This window comes from Trachurus japonicus, chromosome 4 (assembly GCF_045865225.1).
Source record: "Trachurus japonicus isolate A0001 chromosome 4, Traja_1.0".
NCBI lineage: Eukaryota > Metazoa > Chordata > Actinopteri > Carangiformes > Carangidae > Trachurus > Trachurus japonicus.
The window spans coordinates 1,640,123-1,663,081 of NC_140910.1; the positions used below are offsets into that span (position 1 = coordinate 1,640,123).

At 43.5% G+C, this 22,959-nt stretch overlaps 1 protein-coding gene across 1 annotated transcript; it reads right to left on the reverse strand.

The window, feature by feature from the left end:
* Window positions 1–1,342: 1,342 nt before the first annotated feature.
* On the reverse strand, window positions 1,343–22,629 carry kita (KIT proto-oncogene, receptor tyrosine kinase a). Its single transcript, XM_085773260.1, has 21 exons — window positions 22,297–22,629; window positions 18,802–19,062; window positions 17,153–17,437; window positions 16,932–17,071; window positions 16,172–16,364; window positions 15,262–15,448; window positions 14,509–14,624; window positions 14,147–14,261; window positions 12,380–12,564; window positions 10,912–11,018; window positions 10,636–10,762; window positions 10,037–10,141; window positions 9,545–9,655; window positions 9,259–9,400; window positions 8,994–9,088; window positions 8,750–8,880; window positions 8,256–8,378; window positions 6,476–6,587; window positions 6,270–6,369; window positions 5,856–5,961; window positions 1,343–4,303 (listed from the first exon to the last, which is right to left on the reverse strand). The coding sequence occupies exons 1-21, from the start codon at window positions 22,349–22,351 to the stop codon at window positions 4,121–4,123; spliced, it is 2,979 nt and encodes a 992-aa protein (XP_085629386.1). The 5' UTR covers window positions 22,352–22,629; the 3' UTR covers window positions 1,343–4,120.
* Between the last annotated feature and the right edge of the window lie 330 nt (window positions 22,630–22,959).

Sequence of the window (22,959 nt, forward strand, 5' to 3'; positions counted from 1 at the left end):
ATGACTTTTAGCTGGTGGTGGGCTGGGGGGGGCAGGAGGGCTTTCTTGGGCGGGGAGGGTGCGCGGGGGTTGATTCCATTTCCTATGTACGTGGATTCTGAACTGAGTCCGCCATGTCGGCTGAGGCGGGTCGGACCACAGTGGCCTGTATGCCGAACTCTGGTTATTTGGGTGGGGGTTTTTAGGTATTGGTGAGTAGGGGGGGTGCAGGGTGGGAGCAAGTTGGAGCAATAAGGGGAAGCTCGTTGTGGGGGGCTCGAAGGAGCGTGTGGGGGAAGAGTGTGGGGCGGGGCGGTCGGTGGGGTTACATTTTTCGGGTGGGGGGGTTGGGGTTTATAAGGATGGTATATGAGGGATGAATTTCGGTGTGGGTGGTGGTGGTTGCGTCGGCGTCTTATTGGTGTTTTATATTTTGTGGTTAATACACTGAGATATCCATGAAGTGGGGTCCCAACCTTATATCTTTTTCATTGTGGGCGGCCTTACAGGTCCTCTTGGGGTCAGACAGGTAGAGCAGGTTTATGGAGGGTATCTGGAACTGGAGCCTGACGTTGGTGGGATGGCCAATCTGTTTCTCATCTTATTTTTCAGGTCATCTGTATATCGTATGTTTACCATGAATCACCTCAACCTTTCTCTCTCTCTCTCTCTCTTTTTTGTTAAAAACTTTCTGATGTCTGACTAACAAACATTTGCATTCAGCCGTTCTACTTCAATGGTGGGATTTCCTGCTTGTCTCTTATCAGCTAGATCCTGAAACAATGGACTCTGCCCACGCAAATTTGTGCGCAGGGCCCGTCTGCTTCGAGTGCTGCTGTCCTTTCCCCTCACGACCAGATGTCCCTTTCTGGGCAGCAGCCAAAGGATTTGAGACTAGAGCAGGAAGAAGGCTAAAAAAAAATCAGATAGCATGTCCTCCATTGCTGTATTTTACAGTAGCATGTGGTAAACCTGGGATCCAGATCAGCTCCATTTCTCAGTAACAACCTGTCATGAGCATTCACACTGCACTTGGAAAAACATGTCCCATGCCATCTATGGAGTCATTTCCATGTATCACCATGGAGAGTTTGAGAGATGTCAAATGAACATAGTTGCACAGAGTGAAGCATGATGCATGAGGTAAAAATGGAGCAACAGCTGTAATTGGGAATTCAATATACACAATTTTATTTACATTGACACATGTAACACATCAAATTTATGCAGTAACACTAAAGCCTGTAATAAATATTATAGCAAAATGCAGGGAAAGTGTGACAGGAGCAGTGGGATGAAAAATAATCTGTACACACCACAGTTTTTAAACAGGGTCTTCACACCTACGTATCAGTGCTTGGGCCCTCATTATTCCGAGACATCTCCTTCCTAGTCGTCATTTTTACAGTATTACCATGAATATTGATGATCAGATACGACCATTAAGAGCAGTGTGTGAGTGTGTGTGGCAGTTTCCAAATGAACTCTCAGAACTGGTTGAAATGATGATTTCGCCAAAATGAAAATATTAGCCAAAGCAAATCTCTTCTGTTTAAGTTTCCATGGTGACAGAGACACAAGCAGCTTTTCCAGTTGAATCTACAGTTGGAAGTCTGTGCACACATACGAAAATACGACATGATAAAATTCTGCATCAGTGTACCACATCTTCATTGAGATAGACATCTTCAAAAAGCATCGACATTACTTTACAATATACGCATATTTATATTTACATAAAAGACAGAGCGGTAAGACTGTGAGACTTTTCAATAGCCTAAACGACTTGATGAATATTTAGTAGTGGCACCTCTTAACAGTAAATCTTTTTTTAATTCAGCATTCACACAGCATTCACACAAAGACAAGCGGACGTGCATCTGATTCCTCAAACATGCACACACACACACACACACAAACACACATCCAACACACAAACAGGACACTTTCCTGGTGCTCTTCACGACAACATCCATCAGTGGGAAGAAAGGAATCATAATGGTCTGGACTGATACAGACTACTGGCTGAGAGGTGCTGAAAGTCCCACTTTTGATGGAGGAAACAGCTGGATACAAAGAAGAGAAGGACTGCTGGGGAACCAGCTACTGGCCGGAGAACAATGAGATGACCAAACACACTGAGACTTAGCTCCGTATCCAGTGTGGACATCTGAACAGAGAGCCTTGAAGACCCTCTGTCTTCCTCTGGCTTGTCACCTCAGGGAATACCGCAGTCCACTTCATGGCATATACGGTGTACAACAGAGATCTGCAGGGGTAGCGTGGCCAAAGACTAAACCAACTGCCTGTCAGCCAAAACACAAAGGTTCCCATTTCCTGGATCTTCGGTAAGGGTGAAGAAAGTGAAAAGCAAAGAAAACACATCTCAGGAATGGCAGTACCTGTCTCGTGCTTGTAAACAAAGACAATACACTGGATGTGGCAAGAGAGGAACCATATAGCTAACAGTTATTTACACCTTTACAAGAGAACTCTCTAGCAGTCCAGCTGTCAAAAAGAGAAACTAACACCTGCCTCAAGTTATGGGCATCACAGAGCGTCTCCTTTGTCAAACTCTTCCCATCTCATCATATTAAAGCAATGACGACTATCATCACCTTCAGATATTTACACATATACAGTTGACAAGCATATAAATGTGAAAGCTAGCGTACCATGTCTATACCATATCTCTGAAGAAAACTGTGTGTGGAGTGATCATGGGCTGATCCATGCTGTGTGTTACTCTGATCTAATAAAGACAGTTGTTTGCTCCCTATGAAGTGACACACAGTGTTGAGGAGTAACTGCTTATTTCTTGTAATTAAATTACAAAAAATAATCAAATTGTAATGTGTGATACTGGGAAAAATGTAATTAAATTATAATTACTAATCAAATGTTGTTGACTTGAAAAAATGGTTACATCCAAATATGTCCTCTTCGGTTACAAGCTGCTACGTAGAATATAACATATTTCTGTCGCTTTGAATCTCCTGGGAGGAACTGGTGATATAGTTGCAGAGAACGTGGGCCGGATAGGTGAAATGTGTGACATCTAATAACACTCACAAACTTGATTCAGCCGTGTTTTCATTAAATATTAATTTAGAGTGGTCATAGGGTTGTGATATTTCCACAGAGCACTGAATTAATGGTGCTGAAAAGAAATCAAAAAGTTATTAAATAGAATTAGGTATATAACTTTGATTAAGTAACTGAAACCATTCAATTATTTATGATTTTACAGTACTAATAATAAGTGATCTGTAAGCTGTTACGTGACCTTTCCAACACTGGTGACATCAAACATAAAAAGACAAATGTATCTCCTAAAAAACTTGAAGCACTTATGGACTCTAAGCATGACGCGCCACGCCATGCGTTCTAATAGCTTATATACCAGTGTCTCGATATCTCATTTTAAATTGGCCCCCGGGAAGTGTATCCTTCTTATAAACATTTAGAAACAGTTGGAAATAATACTGACAACGAAGGAATAAAAAGAAATAAAAAGCTGCATTACATAGTGTGTGGAATGATGTGAAGTTCAAGTGCCTTGAGTGCTTTTCTTTTTCCTCCAACAATTGCAACAACCAACCAAAAATAAAAACACCACATAAATGTCTATGACAGAAAAAACAGCAAAGAATAACAAAACACAAAATGTAAAAAGGAAAAGAAATAACCTCCAGTAGACACAGACGAAGAAATGGCTGCGGATGGAGTGCCAAAAAAAAACAAAAAAACTTTTATGAAATGTGTAGGAAAAGAGTAGTTGAAAACAAAAAAAAAAACAAAATAACAAAAAACTGTAATAATGAACTTCATGACAGTTTTAGAGTAACGGCTGATGTCCCTCCAGCCGCCCCGGTGCCTTAGCAGGTCTTTGCTGTGAGCAGGGGAGCATTAGTCCAACTGTCCTCCCTATAATCAGTAGGCAATAATAACGATAGCAATGATAAGAGCCATTCCTCCTTTGGTGTTCTTTCTTCTTTTTCTTGGCAATTATCATTCCGTCTGCAACACGTGACAACGAGCGCTGCCGGTACCAGAGCAGTGGGCGGGTGTAGTGGTTGGGTGGTTTGTGGCGGAACATTACAGGCACTTTAAGAGGCTGCCAGACAGGTCGGGTGGGTCCTTACACCCGTTGGGCTGTGAGGGTTGTCCCCTCCAGAAAGACCTCGTGCTGGACCAGTAAGGGCTGGGTCAGAACGCTGTTTGTGCCTGCTGAGTTGAGACGGTGAAATGCTGTGCCCTGAGAACTGGGCTCCTCCCTGTCTCTGGGCGTCATAGGAAGCCTGAGGCTGAAGTTCAGATAAATCTGGAGATAAGGAAGAGAAAGAGAGAGCACAAAGGGAACACCGTTTATGAGGGTTGATGCTGTTTACTCTTTCAGTTCTGCAATTTCAGACATCACTAAAATGTCACTGTTCATGTCAATTACACAGTTTGTCTCTCTAGTAATGATTTATAGTGACTAGTAAGATAAACTTCGCCTTGAAACAACACTCTCCTTAAACAATGAAGCTGAAGACAGGGGGCAGTTAGCTTATAGCTTAGCTTAGCTCAAAGACTGAAAGTTGGGGTAAGCAGCCAGTCTGTCTCTGCCCAAAGTAAACAAAACTATAGCCATGCTTGAGGCGGCAGGTAAAGCAGTCTTGCTATGTGTTATCTTATCATATCCATGCTAATATGGTCACAATGACGTTGCTAGCATGCTGATCTTTATCTTCTAAAACAATTTCAACAACAAAAAACTTTTTTTTTTACTACTGCAAATTGGATAAATAACAAAACACCCTCCTTTCTGTCTGAAGGCAGACAGTTAGCTTAGTTTAGCATAAAGACGGAGGCAACCGCCATTCCGACATCCCACCAGTCCGACATAGGCCTCAAATTGTCTGAATGGCAATACTTCATTTTCTATCAAACATCCCATCATTCCGACAATTCTTGCGTCCTATGGTCGGAATGATGGTATTTTTTTCTCCTGCCTTTCCGACAATTCCTTTAATAGCGTATTTTTTTCCCAAAAGATTTTGCACTGGTTGGGCTTAAGGCAATGAAGAAAGGAGTTGGTTAAGTTTTGTAAAAAGACCAGGTAGAGGCTAGACAGGCCAGATGGAGAGAGAGAGTCCAGAAGTAGAGACTCCAGATAAGTAGGCGGGAGTCACCTGTTGAGTGATGCACAGTTCCTGTTATTGAAAGCCTTGTCGAAATGGTGGGACGATGGCATGTCGGAATAGCGGTATGTCTAAATGGTGGAGTGGTGGGATGTCGGAATGACAGTATGTAACCCATAAAGACAGGATGCAGAGGGACAATGTATCCAATGTGTAACACAACAGAGTCATCTTTTCTACTCTCCAGCAAGAAAGTGAATAAATGTTAAATTGCCACCTTGAAGTTTCTAATTCCCAGTGAAAGCAATGGAGGTCCTCATATAGCATTAATCAATCAGGAGAGCTCAGAGTTCAAACACATCTGCTCATGCTGTGAGATGCCCCAGACAGACCTTGTGCTGAATTATGTGCGCACACTCAGGGAGCAACTTTTAAAGCTTTCTTCCCACAAGTGATGTAACAGTCACACACCTAGTGCATTTGCATATTTCACTGTTGGGAGTGAAACAAGCCTGTTTTCTATTCGCCTTGGCTTGACATTTAGCATACAGGACTACTCTAAACTTCACGTGAGACACTCTGTCAAAGATATCACATGTGTGTCACATCAGGTTTTACCACTCCATGTGCCTTGAGTGAGCTACGTCTTTTTCATTGCCTCATAATCCTGCTAAATAACCTGTGGAGTCTTCTTTGGTCATAATTTTTCAGGAATGCAGTTTTGAGTCTTGAAAGTGAAAGTCAACCTACGTGCTTAGTGGCATCTGACAGCTGTTGTTCAATCCTTTCCACGACCTTCCTGAAGGGGGGTCTATTGAAGGGGTCAGCCTCCCAGCAGGACCGCATAATCTGATACCTGCACAGCAGCATACACACAGACAAACACTTTTATTTTTCAGCAGTCATCACACCCTTTTTACTCCCCCCTCCCTCCATTCTCGCTTCTTAAGAATTTTTAAGATGTCGTCAGTTTTAGTTAAGCTTGTGAAAAGCCAAATGCCACATGATGAGAACGGGCTGCTTTTCAGATCCCCCCACGTTGCATTCTTTCATAGTCTCACCAGCTCCATCTGTCCAACCACACCATCGCTTGTATGTTCACACTCTCATTTCACTTTCAACACCTTTTACACACACTCATGTTTCAGTTGAACAACAACTCACATTTCACTGGGTGCAAATTCTGGAGCATCCATCCTGTAACCTTCTTTTATCAGTTTGTAGAACTTGGCGTCCACAGGCATACCAGGATAAGGACTATTTCCTGCATTCATTGGAGAGATTAGGTTATGTTAAGCGCTTTTGAAAACACAGAGATAGCTACACAAACACTTACTGTACACATAACGGATGGATAGACATAGGCCTACCTAGTGAGAAGATCTCCCAAAGCAAGATACCATAGGACCACACATCACTTTCAAATGTGTAGACGCACTCAAAGATGCTTTCTGGAGACATCCACTTCACTGGCAGGCGTGCCTGATAAAAAACAAGAAAAACAAAAACCAAGTGAGACAGAGATTAATTTAAATTTTGAAACCTTTCCTTGGTAATGTTTGTTTTTCTGTTGTTGTTGTGACTTTGCCAAAGATTTGTGAGTGAAGACTGTACTAAGTGTCAGGTATGAACATGTTGTTCCCCTCAGGATTTACACACACACACACTCACACACACTCACAGTTTGGTGCATCTGTGATGTTAATACCCAACACTTGAAGAAAAATGTAGACATACAATTCACTCATGTCAACAAGTTTTTTAACCATTCATTTAAAAATACTTAGCAGCCACGTGCCACAGCAACCATACTACACTGTGGCTCAAGGGCAGTCATTTAAATAAATAACTGTATTTGTAGCAATCAAGTCTTACAAATACAAGTACAGACAGATATGGTGATAAAACTAAATATGCTGAATGGGAATTACTGCTGCAATTTGTGAGCAGGCAGGACTTCTAATGATCTGAGATCTTGCTGATGGAGAAACATAAATAATGTTGAAGGCTTTGCCGTTGACATGCTGCTTCCTTAATAACTATGAGCTACATCTAAACAAATCTGTTACTAAGTAAACTTAAAGACTGAGGATTTCCATCAAAATGAGTTGGAACTTGCAGTGTGGTGATCTGCAACGGTGCCTGTGTGTGAGTAACTGTCCTCTGCCAACTGTCTGCAGCTTTAGTACTCCTCACTTATTAGTGCACTTTGAGTATTTTGTGTTACAAATGAAACTACCTTAAAGGGATAGTTCAACATTTTGGCAAATTGGCCCATTGCCATGATTGCTATAGTCATAGCAGTAGGTTCGTTACCTTTATTTGTCAGTGCAAGCTATTTTTAGAACGGCGGAGCAGAGCCGCGAGCTGCTCAGAGCTATGCTACGAAGGCTAATGGGATTTCTTGGTTTCCTTCATCAAACTCATCAAATACACAATCCAACAACTCCAAGACACTCTGGTGGACAAGTTGTGACCTGCACAATCACCACACTATGAGATAATAACGGAATGTTACAAGACAGAGTTGTTTAGATGTAAATTCATGCAAAAACGCTGATGCACGTTGCCTTCAGGGACAGTTTTTCAGCAAGCAGTCTCTGTATTTACCTCTAAAACAACTCTGTTCTGTTCAACGTTCTGTTATTATCTCATAGCATGGTGAATGTGCAGGTCACAACTTGTCCACCAGAGTGTTTTGGAGTTGTCGGATTGTGTATTTGATGAGTTTGATGATGGAAACCAAGAAATCCCAATAGCCTCCATAGCGTAGCTCTGAGCAGCTCGCGGCTGCACTCAGTGGTTCTAAAAATAGCTTGCACAGACAAATAAAGGTAACAAACCTACTGCTATGACTATAGCGATTATGGCAATGGGCCAATTTGCCAAAATGTTGAACTATCCCTTTAAATATGTTTCCTGTTGGTTTTATCCCTTGTAATCATTTGATTTATTTTAGTTGTCAATCATAAGTGCTGTGTCCTTTGTATCATGACAAGGGATCTGAGGTCATGGGTAAACAACCACATGATGCCCTGGATGAATTAACACAGAGATACTTCCAAATGAGGAGACAGGATGGACTGCACAGGGACACCACCAACACACTAACATACTGCCTGAATAATCAATTAATACACAGTTACTTACATTTCCTTTGACTACATAGTTGGAGTCTGTAGTGATGTCCCGGGCCAGACCAAAGTCACAGATCTTTGCCACTCTTCCCTGAGTGAGGAGGATATTTCTGGCTGCCAGGTCTCTGTGGATACACTGGAGAATAAACACACCACTGGCTTTAATACTTGATGATACATGTTATATACGTGACCAATTGATGATTTAACACATGTTGTGAATGAAGTGCTTTTTCTAATGCAGTTTGCCACTGAATTCCCACACTCAAATTTGTATAACACAGCCACTGACACTGATATATGAGCTCCCTGGCTACAGTATCTTTGCTTCCACGTCTAATAAATTTTTCAGCAGCATGCTCCAACATGCGTTTTAGATCCGTTTACTAGCTGTGGAAACTTGATACATGTCTTGCATTTAAAAAAAAGTCAGATATCATTTGTAGAAATCTACATCAGAGGTTTTTTTTCTCCAGATGACAATTGCAGAATGAAGCTGATGCTCACGTTTTTAGAGGCTAAGAACTCCATGCCTTTGGCCACTTGGTATGAGAAGCTAAGAAGATCTTCAGTGTCTAGAGACAGGCCGTCCTCCTCAAACATCTCACTCTCTGCATCTGCTTCCACATAGGAGCCGCCTGCGGGACAGACAAACAGGATGGGGATCATTTCCCTGAAACTGTATAAGCTTCAAATGCGTTTCTGTATATTTTAGCAACAGAGGTATTTGATGAATGGCAGGCTCTCTTGCCTTTGTGTAGCGAGCGTCTCTTCTCGGAGGACGAGCTGAAAGGAGGCTTGCCAGCAGCAGAAGGCCTCATGGTCATGTAGCCGTTCAAGCTGTCTCTGTGAAGAGGAAAAGGAGCAGTCTGGTCTCAGCTGAGCCACAGCCACACATAGGCACGCTGCTGTCCAAATACCCTCCACCTACGCACGTTCTGGATAGTAAATACTAGTACTCTCTTTACTCTTCCACAGACAATAAACCAGTCTTAATACACAAAAAAGAACCTGACCCAGCTGTTTCTCTCTGCGGCGTGATGTTGCGGTAGTAGCAGTCTTCCTCGGGCTTAAAGCAAATAAAGGATTCTCTCTTTCTGCGTAGGAAATTAAGTAGGTCTCCGAAGCAGCAGTACTCTGTTATCACAAGTGTCGGACCTGCAGACAAAAGAAACATGCCTTGTGAAAGCGATCTTGCATGACCTGACTGTTGTAATGAGCATGATTAATCCAGTTAACATCCGTAAACAGTCAAAGTTTCCAGTCACAGTCTTGAATGATAATGAAACGCGGCTGCCACACCTCCAACAGTGCAGGCTCCCAGCAGGTTGACAATATTCATGTGGTTTCCCAAATAACTGAGGACTTTGAGCTCTGACATCAGCGCCTCTTTCTCCGTGGAGTGAGCGCTCGCTGTGGGGAAAAAAGAGCGAGATGATCAGCATTTACACAGAGGGATTAGTAAACTAAGCTAAAAAACCAACTATGATTACAACCTATCATGGGCTGGTTTCTGCATGACTTCAAATATAGGCAGTTCCTGAAGGCAAGCTGAAATAAAAGCTGCCTGTTGAAAATGTTGATTTGGCAGAAGTGTGCAAACCGCCAAATAAAAATATCCACATAACACTGCAGCGCATTGTCTCTGAAAAAGCTGCAGGCAGGTCATGTTGTTGTTATGTCTTAAGAGATCGCCGCCACTGCTACTATGTAAATTTGTCGCATAGTCAAAATAGCTCCGCTGTGTTTGTGCCGCCTCATTTGCATGTGTGTGTGTGTGTGTTGTGTGCTTACATTTGAGCATTTTCACAGCCACCGTCATGACTGAATCTGCTTTGGAGAGTCCGTATGCAGTGGCTTCCACCACTTTCCCAAATGCACCAGATCCCAGTGTCTTCCCTGAGGACATGACAGCAGACACAAAACTGTTATTCTTCATCCTGCTTCCCTCCCACAAACTGGCCTCATGCCCGCGTTCCTTGGACAACATCAGTTTTAGCCCCTGGGCTGTTAACATAGGCACCAGGACACGCAGGATCCTGTTTGAGGAGGTTTGTCAAAAACAACACCCAGAATATGTCAACAATATTGTTTGCAGTGAGGGAGTAGAGTTTCATTATTAATGAGCCGTGGAACAGGTTTGTGTTTGTGATGACCACGGACGGTGTCGGTAAGTCAGCGTGAAGCAGCCTAAGGCTGCCAGAGGTGATGTCAAGCCCACTGCAATGTTTGGCTTTATTACAGACACAGAACAACATTTATCTGCACATCACTCTGCTCTTACCCAGATTTACACCTGAGATACCAAAACAAACACGCACAGTGTATCAGCAATGACAGGTTAATGGAAGCATGCTGCAGATGGATTTGATAAAGTAAGGTATGGTGCTCACCGAAACGCAGGTTGTTCCGTGGAAACTCCCACTGATGGTCGTATGGCAGCTGAGTGGGGTCAATATACACATAGTTGTTTCCATGGATGCCCTCGATGACTTTCCACTGAATCTGGTATTTGGGTTTCTGGTGTGAATGCAGAAAAAAAAGCAGAGTAAAAAAAAAAAGATTCATGCTTCTTTTTCTTTGCACTTTTTCTTTTTTTGCACTTGTTATGTGTCAGAATTTGATGAAAGATGTTGTACTTTTGCAGGGAAAGTGCAGAGGGATCCTACCTGCATGTACTTGTAGAACAGAATGATGAGGATGAGACAGAGGATGCCTGCAGCTGACACGGAGCCTATGAGCAGAGGGGTGAACAGATCGTGGGGAACAGTCCTCTCTGTGGGGAGACGGAAACAATCATGTTGACACAATAGAGTCGATCGGAGACTCTACCTTTGGTTTGTTGTATTTACACTTTGAATGACATTGCAAAGGGGCATTAAGGTAAGCCAGAGAAGGCTAAGTCACAGTAAAGCCCACTTTGGTCAAATCACAGCAAACTAATCCAATTATATATGTATACATACTAAAGAGTTCTCTGCTTTTTTCCTTTGTTTTCAAATTCTGCATTTATTTATTTCAACTGCTCCAAATCCCTTTTGATTATACAGCGTTTTACTGTATTGCTGTTGCTTTTACAGCTGTGCTGGTGAGTAATTATATATAATCAGTGTTCTGTTCTTTTGTGTCTGGCTGTTTGTTATGCCTTATTGTTTTGCTCCTCTGTACAGTGGGGTGTAATAAGCTCTTTAGAGATAAGAAGCTTTCTCTCCACTTCAAATCTGAGAATGCAGAGTCTGCAGGAACTAATCCCCTGTAAACCTGTCAGTGGTTTCTAAAGCTCTGTGTATTCTCTGCTGCAGCTCACTGACACCTCCAAGCCTCCCACAGCCCCAGAACGCCCAGCACCGCCAGGACTCCTACGGCGCTCCAAACTCTCAGCGCCTCCGCCTGCTCTGCTGTTACTCTGTGCAGCACCAAAAAAAATCCTGGGCACATGATCCCAACGGCCTGTCCCAGCCTGGCTGCAAAACACTCTCCTGCCTCACAATGCTCGCCTACACATCCCCTCGCGTAGACATCAGTGAGCCCTCGGTGTCCTGCATTAACCTGGGTCTCGTGGCTCAGGCAGGGACTAGAACTTTGCTGTACTTTCAGTTCCTGCGCTCGCACCATTTTGAAAAAAATTGTATAACAGATGGGGAAGCCGTTATAACAGAGCGGATTTGGAGTCATAAAGTAAACAATGGACTAAAGCTAATTCCTTTGTGCAAGTGACAACCTCTTATCGTGGCCAATAACGTCTGAGGTATCTCTCCTTGCGAATGTTTACCTAACAGATTACGGAGGGCCAACCTGTCGCGTTTATGGGTTAATCCTCACCAAAGTCATGCTTTTAGTAAATATTTTGATCCAAGGAATAAGTCCTACGATGTGTTTACTCGAAGGCCAGATATGAGATAACTTTGTTTTTTAGTCCACAGAGCAGGGAGTCACGGGCAGGTGACAGAATATTGAAACGAAACCCAAATGGACAAATATACTCCGGCTGAAAAGAGGAGATTTTCTTATACTGTTGATTCTGTCGCACTTCTTATCTGAGGGTGAGGGCATGCATGGGATTACATCACCTCAGCAACATATGGACGCTGTTTACGTTGAATTCAAATATTGCATGCGTGTGATATCTCCGCTCACCGCTGATGGAGAAGAGCGTGTAGGCCTGCTCTCCCTCCACGCTGGCCACGCATTCCAGCGTGGTGAACCGTCCCCTGCTGACATTCACTCGACTCTCCACCTCTGTCTTCCCGAACATGGGACTGAATAGTGTGACAGTGATGACGTTGTGCTCCTCCTGGGTGGCATTCACCTGCTGGGAGCACCTGAGGGCAGAAGATTACACATTGTTGACAAAGAGCTGATGGGATCACCGAGATATTCATCAATTTTTTTATTTTGCTTTTCAGGACGTGCAAGAATCTCTCCACGGAGTCTCTGCAAAATCCACATTCCTCACCTGAGCCATGAACAACATGACTTCAAAGACACAAAAACACATGCTCATGTTTTAGTTTTTTTTTGTTTGTTTGTTTTTTTTAGTTAGTTGGTCATAAAAATAGTGGTGGATGCTTATGAAACAAAGGTGAGATGTGTAAGTAGTGCAGTAGCACTGCACCATAAAGAGCAGCTGTTATCTAGTGCTCTCTGGTCACAGGCTTAGCTGTCACAGCCGGTCCTGTACATAGTATACTGTATTTGCGTGCCTGTATGTAATAGCTAAATGGCTAAGTGGATTTGATTATGATTAACAAATGACTGGATAAAGTTTGGATAATCACTTATGATTCATTGCCTGTGCTGCTTGGGATTGGTGTTGCTACGGCAACCCGTGGCTCCTCCCTCAGCACACTTTACGTTTGACACGGGATACACCGCGTCCAGTTGTATCCAGGCAGATGTCTCACGCCCCTACCAATCACAAATCAATTCTTTGCAATCCCCTGTCACATGGGAGTCATCTTATCACTGTCAACCAATCACAAGTCAGCCCCGTCAAATCCCACAATCCCACATTCCACCGTCATCATCACTCCTCTATCCAATGTGTCTTTAGTGTGACCTTTAGGACCCTCGAGATGCACCTGGTGTGAGAGTGAATGTGAAGCTACAAGTAGAGCACAGATCTGCATTAAGCAGGCAGCGCTACGTGCAGACATAAGGCCACTTCCTGTTAGAGCACCTCTCTTGCACGTGCAAGGAAGGTGCCCGTCTTCATATATTCCACGACAGTGTAGTAAAAATGAATGCCTAATTGCCGATGCAAAAGCCATGACATTTATTTGCAGACATAAATCTAATTAGAATGTTTTGGAGCATTTTGTTTGTTAGATTACACAAGAAAAAGCTGCTTCTGATTTTGGTTTGGCAGTTTTTCAGAACTGATGACCGGTCCCTCATAATATCAGATTAGTTACGGCTGTAGCACAGTTATAACACAACAACTGCGTTCTCTGGTTGGGTAGAAATAAAGGGAACTTCTTTACTTGGTTATGCACAAGTGTAAATGAGATTAGCGATATCTACTGTATATCTAAAACTCATGTTATGTCTAAAAATCCCTGAAAAGTCGATGTCAAATCTTAAATCTGAGAAGAGCAACAGTTAATACAGTTCCAAATAAAGCAGTTAAGTTAATTTCCTGTTGAGGTTTAATGCCTTGAACATCATGAGGACTCTGAGGGTGTGGTTTCATCACATTGGGCCGACAGTTTTCTAGCTGCATGAAAGAATAACTCCATAACGGCCATCACTGAACTCTGATTGGTGCAGAGAGGTATTGCATCATAACATTTCCCAACTTTAAACCAACTGTGTGAAGGATTAATCAAAACAAACTTGAGCAGAAACTTTGATGTAGCTGCCAGCTGATTGAAGGTGACTGAATAAATAGGTTTTGTTCCTCACCTGATATATGGTTGTTCACAGTAGTACCAGGTGATCTGGGGAGCAGGAAACCCTTCAGCTACACAGCGCACCTGTCCATCCACGGGGCCCTCATGAGATACAATCTCAGGTTTACCTAACAAAACAGAGGAAATGTCAAATGAGTTTTCATTTCACACTTTCAACAGTTGGATTGAACCTTTTCCAGGTGCTGCAGGGTGAGGTGAGGTGGAGAGTCAGAGCTCATTTCCAACAGGGAAAAGGTCATCACACCCTGTTCCCCCGTGTCAGCTGCGAAAGATTATTACAATGGGGAGTAATGGAAATCATTCCGTTGCTTAAGGGGACGGAAAACCTTTAACATAACTAGCATAACAACTTACTGGTCACAAAGATGGTGAACGTCTGATTTACTGATGCGTCACTGTTGGAGGCTCGAAAGGTGTAAACTCCTCCCTCTGACATTTTCAGTCGCACCAGCCTCAGCTCACTGCTGTGCCTGCACAAAGATAACAGATCACATTTTAATTACTTGTATTGATTTTTTTTATATTTATGCCTTATATTTATACAAACCCAACAGAACAGTATTTCTATAAATGCTTCAGTGCAGAAAAGAGCTGATTCCAACCATCTATGTCTCTTTTTGCTGCGCATGCAAAGCATGATGGTTTCAGTTGTTGATACATTAATTTCTAACACTGTAAAAATGGAATATTGTCTTTCTTTGTGAACTATTTGTACTCACGTAGGTCATGTGAAACTGAGGCCTAAAGGCTGTGTCCTATTTTTCTTTTATTAAAAGAGTTGTATGCAACAAACATTGTGACACATGAGTCAAAAGGCATAAGCCTTGACTAAAATTATGTCATATTCCCACAGGTGGCACAATGATAACTTTTTTTTTTTCCATGGAAGTCTTATCTAAAGATCTTCCAGTTTCCATTTCCCTGGAAACCCTGGAGTATTTTTGGGAATTTGTCAGCCTGCTGTGAGGGTGCAGCAGCTGCAGCATCACCCGCAGCATCACCCGCAGCTGAACCAAAGGTGGTAAATTCCACTGAGAGACAGTAATGAAGTTCTTCATCTAGGTGGAAGAACTGAGTTAAGTAGTGTGTTTCTGTGTGTTGTCTCACCTATATTCGTGGCTGTGTGTGGTGATGACGTGATCGGTGGTGTTTCGTAGCGCGTGGCCCATGAAGCTCCAGGAGAAGGTGTGTGGTTTTGGATAGGCCTCCATGTCCACACTCAGCGTTAGGCTCTCGCCGGAGCGGACGTGTATGGTTCTGTTGTTTGTGAGCGTTAAGTTGATGAATCCTTTGTCTGGAAAATAAAGGAGTGAGAGACTGTTAATGAATTTTTAGATGCAAGGTAAAGTTCATATTAACTGGGGTCAGTGCTGCTGGTATACACACTTACTGGTGTTTGCATGCTGCATGCACATGAGAACAACACAGCCAAGAACACAACTGACATTTTAGGAAATATCCTTTTTCACTTTCTGAAAATTCCCCCACTTTTATATTATATTATATCGAAAAGCAGGTCGTTAGCTTAACTTAGCTTAGCATTAATACTGGAAACAACTCGGCTCTGACCAGTTACATCTCATGCAAAAGCTAAAAACAACAGCTTTCTGTTTTATATGGTTGTGGGTCACTGTTTCCAGATATCCGGCAACTACGATTTTCAGGATGTTACTTTGGTCTGTCAGGATATAATCAAGTACTTAACACCCAATAAAACCTTGTTATGCTGTACTGTTTGTACTGATGGAGCAAATTACATGCCCATGTATGTTAATTGGTCCAACTTGGTCAACAACTTGGTCCAAAGTATTTTAGTGGATTTTTTTGTGGGTTTTGCCATCTCATCTCAATCTCAGCAAGGATGTGAAAGTGTATACTTTCTAAAATGAGACACTCAACTTTTGTGAGAAGACAAATCTTTCAACATAAGTATTATCCAACGTTGAATGACTGAATCACATGTCATTCTTCTAGTGCCTGCAGCTTTAACCAGCAGCAGCTCCCTTCATGTACTCACCATAAACATCCAGCCACACCGACTGCGTGCTGACACCTCTCCCGTTCTCAGCCTCACATCGGTAGCTCCCGGCGTCTCGAGGCCCGACCGCCTCAATTTGCAATGTGGAGCTGCGCATGTGAGTGAAGTTCTCCGTCAGGATACGTGAAGCACCGTCAATCTTTGCTGGTTGCTGTGGATACCAGACGGCACCCTGTCAACGCCCAGAGATCTCTAGAGATTAACCCTGTCTGCATGTCTATCCTTACCAAGCACACAAACAAGAGACACGCATCCTCCTGCATGCGAGCACCTCACGCACACACATGCGCATGCACAAGGAAATCAACGTGGTGGTGCACAAACACGGGCAAGATCCTGAAGCTTAGACAGCATAACATCTGACCTCCGTCACTCTGGGGCGCCGTATGGCTCACTGGGTTGAGCAGGCGCCCCGTAAAAAAAAAAAAAAAAAAGGAAACTGAAAAAACAGTTTTGATTGATATCACTTGTGACGGCTTAATCTGGCAGTTGGCAGGTAGTTACTATCTGGCGTCCCATTTAAAGCCTCCTATGAGCTGATAACTCGTGTGTGACTCCTCTTCATGCCTCAATCAAACAGCCACTTGAGGCGGCCAAAGCTCCAGTAGATCTCCAAAGACAATATCCAATAATCACATCACAGTATTCTCATACAACTCAACACAGAAACGACCCCACCAACAAATACGGAGAGTTCAGTCTTCTACCACACAGCAAATAAAAGGCAGAAGGGTCTCACCGAGCCAGGCGGGGTCACCCACTGCAGCTTGATGTCTCCGTTGACGTTGGTGGTGTTGCAGGTGAGAGAGAGGCTCTCGTTCCGGGTGAGGATCATTCTTTTGTAGGCCTGCATCTCGATCACAGGAGGAGCGACGGGGACTGAAAAGAAACAAAAGGTGCGTCAGGGGACGTTTGTGCGAACGCAATCGGTGCACATGACGTGCGGCTGCACTGCTTTACCTGGTATCACTGTTAGGTGGTAGTCATGGGACCTGATATGCCTCTCCCCGAGTTTTCCTGTGCACACGTAGCAACCCTCGTAGGCCTTTTGCGTGTCGTAGATTATGACACCTTGCTCGAGGCTCGCAGAATACTGGAGACCAGTGGCTAGAGCCGAGCTGGAGCACGTTTCCAGGTGCAGGTTGTCCAGACTTGGATCAGTTGCCAGGCAGGAGATGGAGGCATTTTCTCCCACACGAGTGAGAATGTTGAACACCATTGATTTTCTGAAGGGATTGTCAGGATCTGCCAAAAGAAAAAATGTATTCACACGTCAGAGGTTGTGCCAGAGGTGTAAGCAGGGGCTGCACGCTGAGATATTAAAACTCAAGTTTGTGACACCCATTACATAACAAAGCTGCACTGCGTATCTCCTAACCGTTTCTTTTTGTGAAATGTTGTTTTAATATTTCTCCAAATGACTAGAACAGAGTGTGATGGGCTGCATGATTTTCTGGTCAGCTCTGCTCCATCACTTGTGGATAATAATGAGGGCTATCTGTATTAAACAGCAAAAGCATTTCCAGTGTCCAGTTCACTGAGATAATTCTCCATTGCAGAGGAAGATGTTGTAATTACAAGAGTGTCAATCAAACCTGAGATGGTGGAAAACCCTGATGGTGCTGGTATGGTATTTCTGTTTTCATGTATTAAATTACAGGCTACTTACTCGTCCACACAGGTCTGATGTCTCCTCAGTGAAGCAAAAGCTGTGCAAGTCATGCTTTATGATTTACTCACTCAGTGTGTCTCTTGGCACTGTGCTGCTTTTTGTTTTTAGTCCAAGACATTAAGACAACTCTTATATTACATGTTTTTGTTGTGTTTTTTTTGTAGGTGCTGTATGAAATAAACACATCAACATTTATATATAAAGTAATACTGTTCATTGCAGTTACTGCTGACGATCGACTAATAAAAAGATGTTAGAGATTTTATGATGAGGAGGTTTGGTGCTGATCACCCATAAAATAATATAACACAACAACGGTCACATGTAGCATTTTTTGTGTGTTTGTTTAAGGTGATGTGAGTTAGTCTGGCTGCACAGTTAACAGACACACCATCTGCTCCTGTGTTGTATTTCTGACAGAACTCCTGCTCAGGGAGTGTTTACTCTAACACAACAGTAGCAAAACAATCTAAGAGTTTGAATAGACAAATTTACCTGCTGCACAAATGCTTTTTTATTAATACTATATCTGAGCCTCTCGGATAAAGAAGTAGTAACTAGGTAGATGTGTGGATTGCGGAGTGAATGATCATGGCAAACGCCTGCAGTGATGGCTGTGGGCCAAGAGAATGTGGAGTCAGATAGAGCGGGGAAGTACAGTACAGTAAAAGTCAGTCTTGCACTCAATAAATAGCAACAATATCTACTGCACCTGTCCAGGGCAAAGTTACAAACACCGTCTTCTGCACATGCACCCACACACTCTGCTCCCTGTCACTGCAGAGAGAAGTGCCAAAAGATTTATCGGCTCTACCCTGCAGTCTGTTTCAACATGCTCCCAATTCCCAAACTTCTGTCTTGTCTCTTTCTACAAAGCCTCAAACACATTAATCACCAGAAAAACAAATCCCCACATAGACTGTTGACATGCAGCTACCTCTAACGTAGATGTAGATGGAGGCCCGTTCCCCAGAGCTCTTCTCCAGGCAGATGTAGCGGCCCATGTGAAGGGGTTGAGCCCGGCTGATGTGCAGCGTTGACATCCCAACCACTCTCCTCTCTCCCCGCTGCCTCTGAGTGGGCCGGTCCTCCCGCTGCCACTGCATCTCCTTCTCACCCCGGCAATGCAGCTCGAACGGTTTGTTGAGTTCGATGACAAGGTGGCGCTCCACAGGGGTGATGGTGGGCCTGGCGTTGCCTATAAAGGGGTAGAGATGATATTTATCAGCACATGAAAATCTGTTGTGTTAAAGGTCCAGTGTGTAAAATGGGGGGAAAACCAAGACATCTAGCATTCAGATTCTAGATTGCATAATTCACTTGCACTCGCTCGCACTCACCCCTCCCGTCAGCAGAGTGACGGTGGCCTACGAGGACAAAAAAAACTTGCGCGTTGATGATCCATTCACAAACTTTCAGGTTTATAACTCAAAAGCTTCTCACTATTCTCTACAGACTAAGTACTAAGTCACTCTCTCTGCTGTTTCCGACTCCTTTTTCTTATTTATGCACGCGAAACTCGCGAAATCGCGCTCTCTGGTTGGCTGGATTTTCCGTTCGGGCTGCCGTAAAAAACATGGCGGCAAGAGCCTTGCTATGTATAAAAGAAGAATTATAAGGCTACAAAACCCAAATACATTTTATTTTATAGCAATTATATATATTACTTATACAAATATATTCATGGGTAGTATATTCAGATTTTGCCAATAAACCATAAATATTAAATGCTGGACCTTTAATGCTGTTATAAGGTAGCCCTCTTTTTATAGGGTTTGTTGGAAAAGAACAAGCATAATCAGGGTTGCATTGCTGATACTTGTAAATTGTGAGGGGACAATTAGTTTGAAACACTGAGGTGAGATGAAAAGTCATGGCTGACTGTTGTCTGAGACTGTTTCAGAGACATTTTGTTAATTTTGGCCTATTTTAAGTATTTGCAAAAACCCTTTAAAGTGAGCGCCGACATGATTCATGTGTCATGCAGCTTACAGGTCTAATCCCAGAACCATATGAAAGCAGCAGGATCCTGCCACCAAACTTCATAAGACTGGACTGTTACACCGTTCACTCTTAGGACATCAAAGCAGCAGCCACAAGCATAACTGTTTTTTTTTCTTTAACCTTTTTTGTTTTTGTTTTAATAATAAAAATAATTGAGAGATTTTCCTGATCATTCCAACCTTCTTCAACCTTAATATGTCTACTTTAGGAATAAATTAAAGTTGTTATTGTTGTTTTTAAAATAATTACAGTCATAAATCACTTGGTGTGTAGGCAGGGACTGACTGAGCCTCCAGCCTCCTGACATCTGAGCAGATGTCAGATCTGCTATCACAAAGCCAAGGAAATAAAAAGACATTCCAGTAATCTCTGCATTATAGTACAAAATAAAACTGCCATGTATGAGTTGGTTACAGTTGTGTGGATGACTTCAAAATGACTGGGGAAGTCAGAGATTTAATCTGTTGAACCAACTGAAAACAGGTGTGTGTGTGTGTGTGTGTGTGTGTGTGTGTGTGTGTGTGTGTGTGTGTGTGTGTGTGTGTGTGCGTGCGTGCGTGCGTGCGTGCGTGCGCGCGGGGGGGGGGGGCAAGAAGTAAACACTTTTGTTTTCTGGAGAAACATTAGCGGCGACGTGGGAGTCCTGGAGCTCCACTCACTAAGATGTGCTGGTGAAGGGTGTGGCAGCTCACAGTCTTATCTTAAACACTTAATTGGTCGAATCACAGAGGAGCAAACAGCAGTGTATCACTCTCTGGAGATGTGTCCGTTTAGACTCTCTTAACAATAATGCTAATGAAGGCTGAGTGTGTTTGCAGATCCTCTGCGTCTCCACGTAAATATTTGACCAGCAACTGTAGAGTTTAACGCTCAGGTTTGGTTATCAGCATGAGGATCAACACGTAGTACTCCTGACGCTTTACTCAATGTGTGTGTCCTCAGTATGTTTGTGGAATTAAAGGTTATTGCAGTTGATTCGGTCTAAAGGCTGTGGAAACCGGCTCAAGGTAAAAACTTCATGTCGTGCCTGTTGCATCACATGGCAGAAAGGCTGCACACACAACTGCCTGGAGCTGTGGCAGTCGTTCAAATTCCCTGTCAATATGGCACGAACCTCCCGTGGGCACATCATAAGCCACATTATCAAGCTGTCAGCATATGGCCCCATGAAGAAAAAAAAAAAAACAGACTCCACCTGATGCCGCCCTGAGCGGCGCGAGCTCTCGGCACACGCACCGAGGGCGCAAAGCGGCGCGAAGTGAAACAGCAACTCTGTGGTTCACCGCTTGTTTCAGCAGAGATGGATTTGCCAAGGAGCTTTCCATAAATTTGCGCGTTATCTGTGGGGAAATCCCATCACACTCTGCCCGAACTGATAAAAAACATAAACAGACAAACCCTCAAAAACTTGAAACCCCCCAATGAAAACAGCCTGACATCAAGCGTGTCTGTCAAAAGCCAGTGGGAAAAAAAAACAGTTAGGTGTTGGAGAGCCTTGGCTTTACTCTGAAGATGAAGCCAAGCTATTGTTACAACGTGTTGTGTTGTGTTGTGTGTGTGTGTGTGTGTGTGTGTGTGTGTGTGTGTGTGTGTGTGTGTGTGTGTGTGTGTGTGTGTGTGTGTGTGTGTGTGTGTGTGTGTGCGTGCGTGCGTGTGTGTGTGTGTGTGTGTGCCTATGTTTTGAAATTATTCCCACAGCTAAGAACAATAAACCAACCCAGACTGTGGAGAAATGTTCTAATGCGTAGAAGTCACACATGTGTCATTTATAAAAAAGAAAAAAAGGTGAGAAATAACGTCAGTGCGCTTGATAGCCGTCGGTCTATGAGCTCGCTGGCATGCTTCCTAGGAACGAGCGTCTCTGCCAACACATTTCCATAATGACGGTTTTGCGCGCGGCGTGAACCTGTCGCCTTCTTATCGCCCTACACGGAAAGTCTCCGTGCGTCGCACTCGTTTATATTATTCAGCATCCTACTTCAGCTCCACTGTTTGATTACTTTTTTTGTTAATGGCGCCCTGTTCTCTCAATAAAACATGCATTATTCAAGAAGCGCACTTGGTGTCCACATAATGAGCCAACGTATCCACTTTCCTCATTAGGTTTCAGTGACTTGAGGTTGTCTTATCAGCAGCCTTCAGATCCGACTGCACCACCACCTCTCTCCCCCCAACAAAGAAAAGTGTGGAGAAACGCATCACGAAGGCGATGCCGACAACAGCGGAACACTTCACTTCACCTCACACTGATGGTGGATTATCTGTGTATTGCTCGGCTCAAGGTAACTGAATACCTGTGGTGGTAAAAGATAAATAAATAAATGAATAAATAAAATAAATAGCAGCCGAGCCTCTCGATGTTAAGAAGTGAGCAGCAACAAGTTGAGTGCGTAAAGTGGCGCATCATTTGCAAAAGCACAAGTCTTACCTGGATGGAAGGTTAACTGTAAAAAGACAGACAGCAGTATCCAGAGGTATTCCATAGTTATTATTCCATGGGTCTAGCTGTGAAGGTGAGCCAGTGCCTCTCTGGTTAAGGTAGCTCTACTCTACTCGCCGAGCGCGTCGGAGTTGTGGAAGTTGACTGCAGGACTGAGGCGCACTTACAAGTCTTTAAAGGCACAGATGCTCAGTACAGCTCGCAACAGCAGCCGTCGCCTATCTGTACACATGCTGTTCTCCCGGAGCGCGCCAGAGGGGACGGTGGCAGTCGGACCAGGTACCTCTCTCTGACTGACTGTGGCGTCAACAACATGTTTATGGGAGCTAGTGGTGGAGCCTATTACACGTTACACGCGGAGAGGGAGGCGTTTGAGGACCTGTTGTCTGCCTCCCGACAAAACCGATCCCAGAGATAGGCCGACTGATCCACACTCACACATGGAGGCATACGGCACAGTTTCACGTGTCCCTTTGATCTGTTAATTAGCCCACACCATATAGATCTCTGGGAATCAGTTGAGTCCAATTAAGTCTAGTTTACGTGCATGTCAACATAAAGTGGATATAGCCCTAATATATCCCAAATTTACCTCATCTCAGAGGAGACAGTTGAGGTTTAATCAGTGTTTTAACGCATTTTTAAATACTA

What these genes read in the sequence shown, in the direction of transcription:
- kita (XM_085773260.1), bottom strand. Translation starts at nt 22,351, where the DNA reads ATGGAATACCTCTGGATACTGCTGTCTGTCTTTTTACAGTTAACCTTC. An exon ending in ACTATGTAGTCAAAGGAAAT is followed by an intron (nt 6,588 to 8,255) that starts GTAAGTAACTGT and finishes GTTTTTTATCAG; the next exon opens with GCACGCCTGCCAGTGAAGTG. An exon ending in TTGGGAGATCTTCTCACTAG is followed by an intron (nt 6,370 to 6,475) that starts GTAGGCCTATGT and finishes CAATGAATGCAG; the next exon opens with GAAATAGTCCTTATCCTGGT.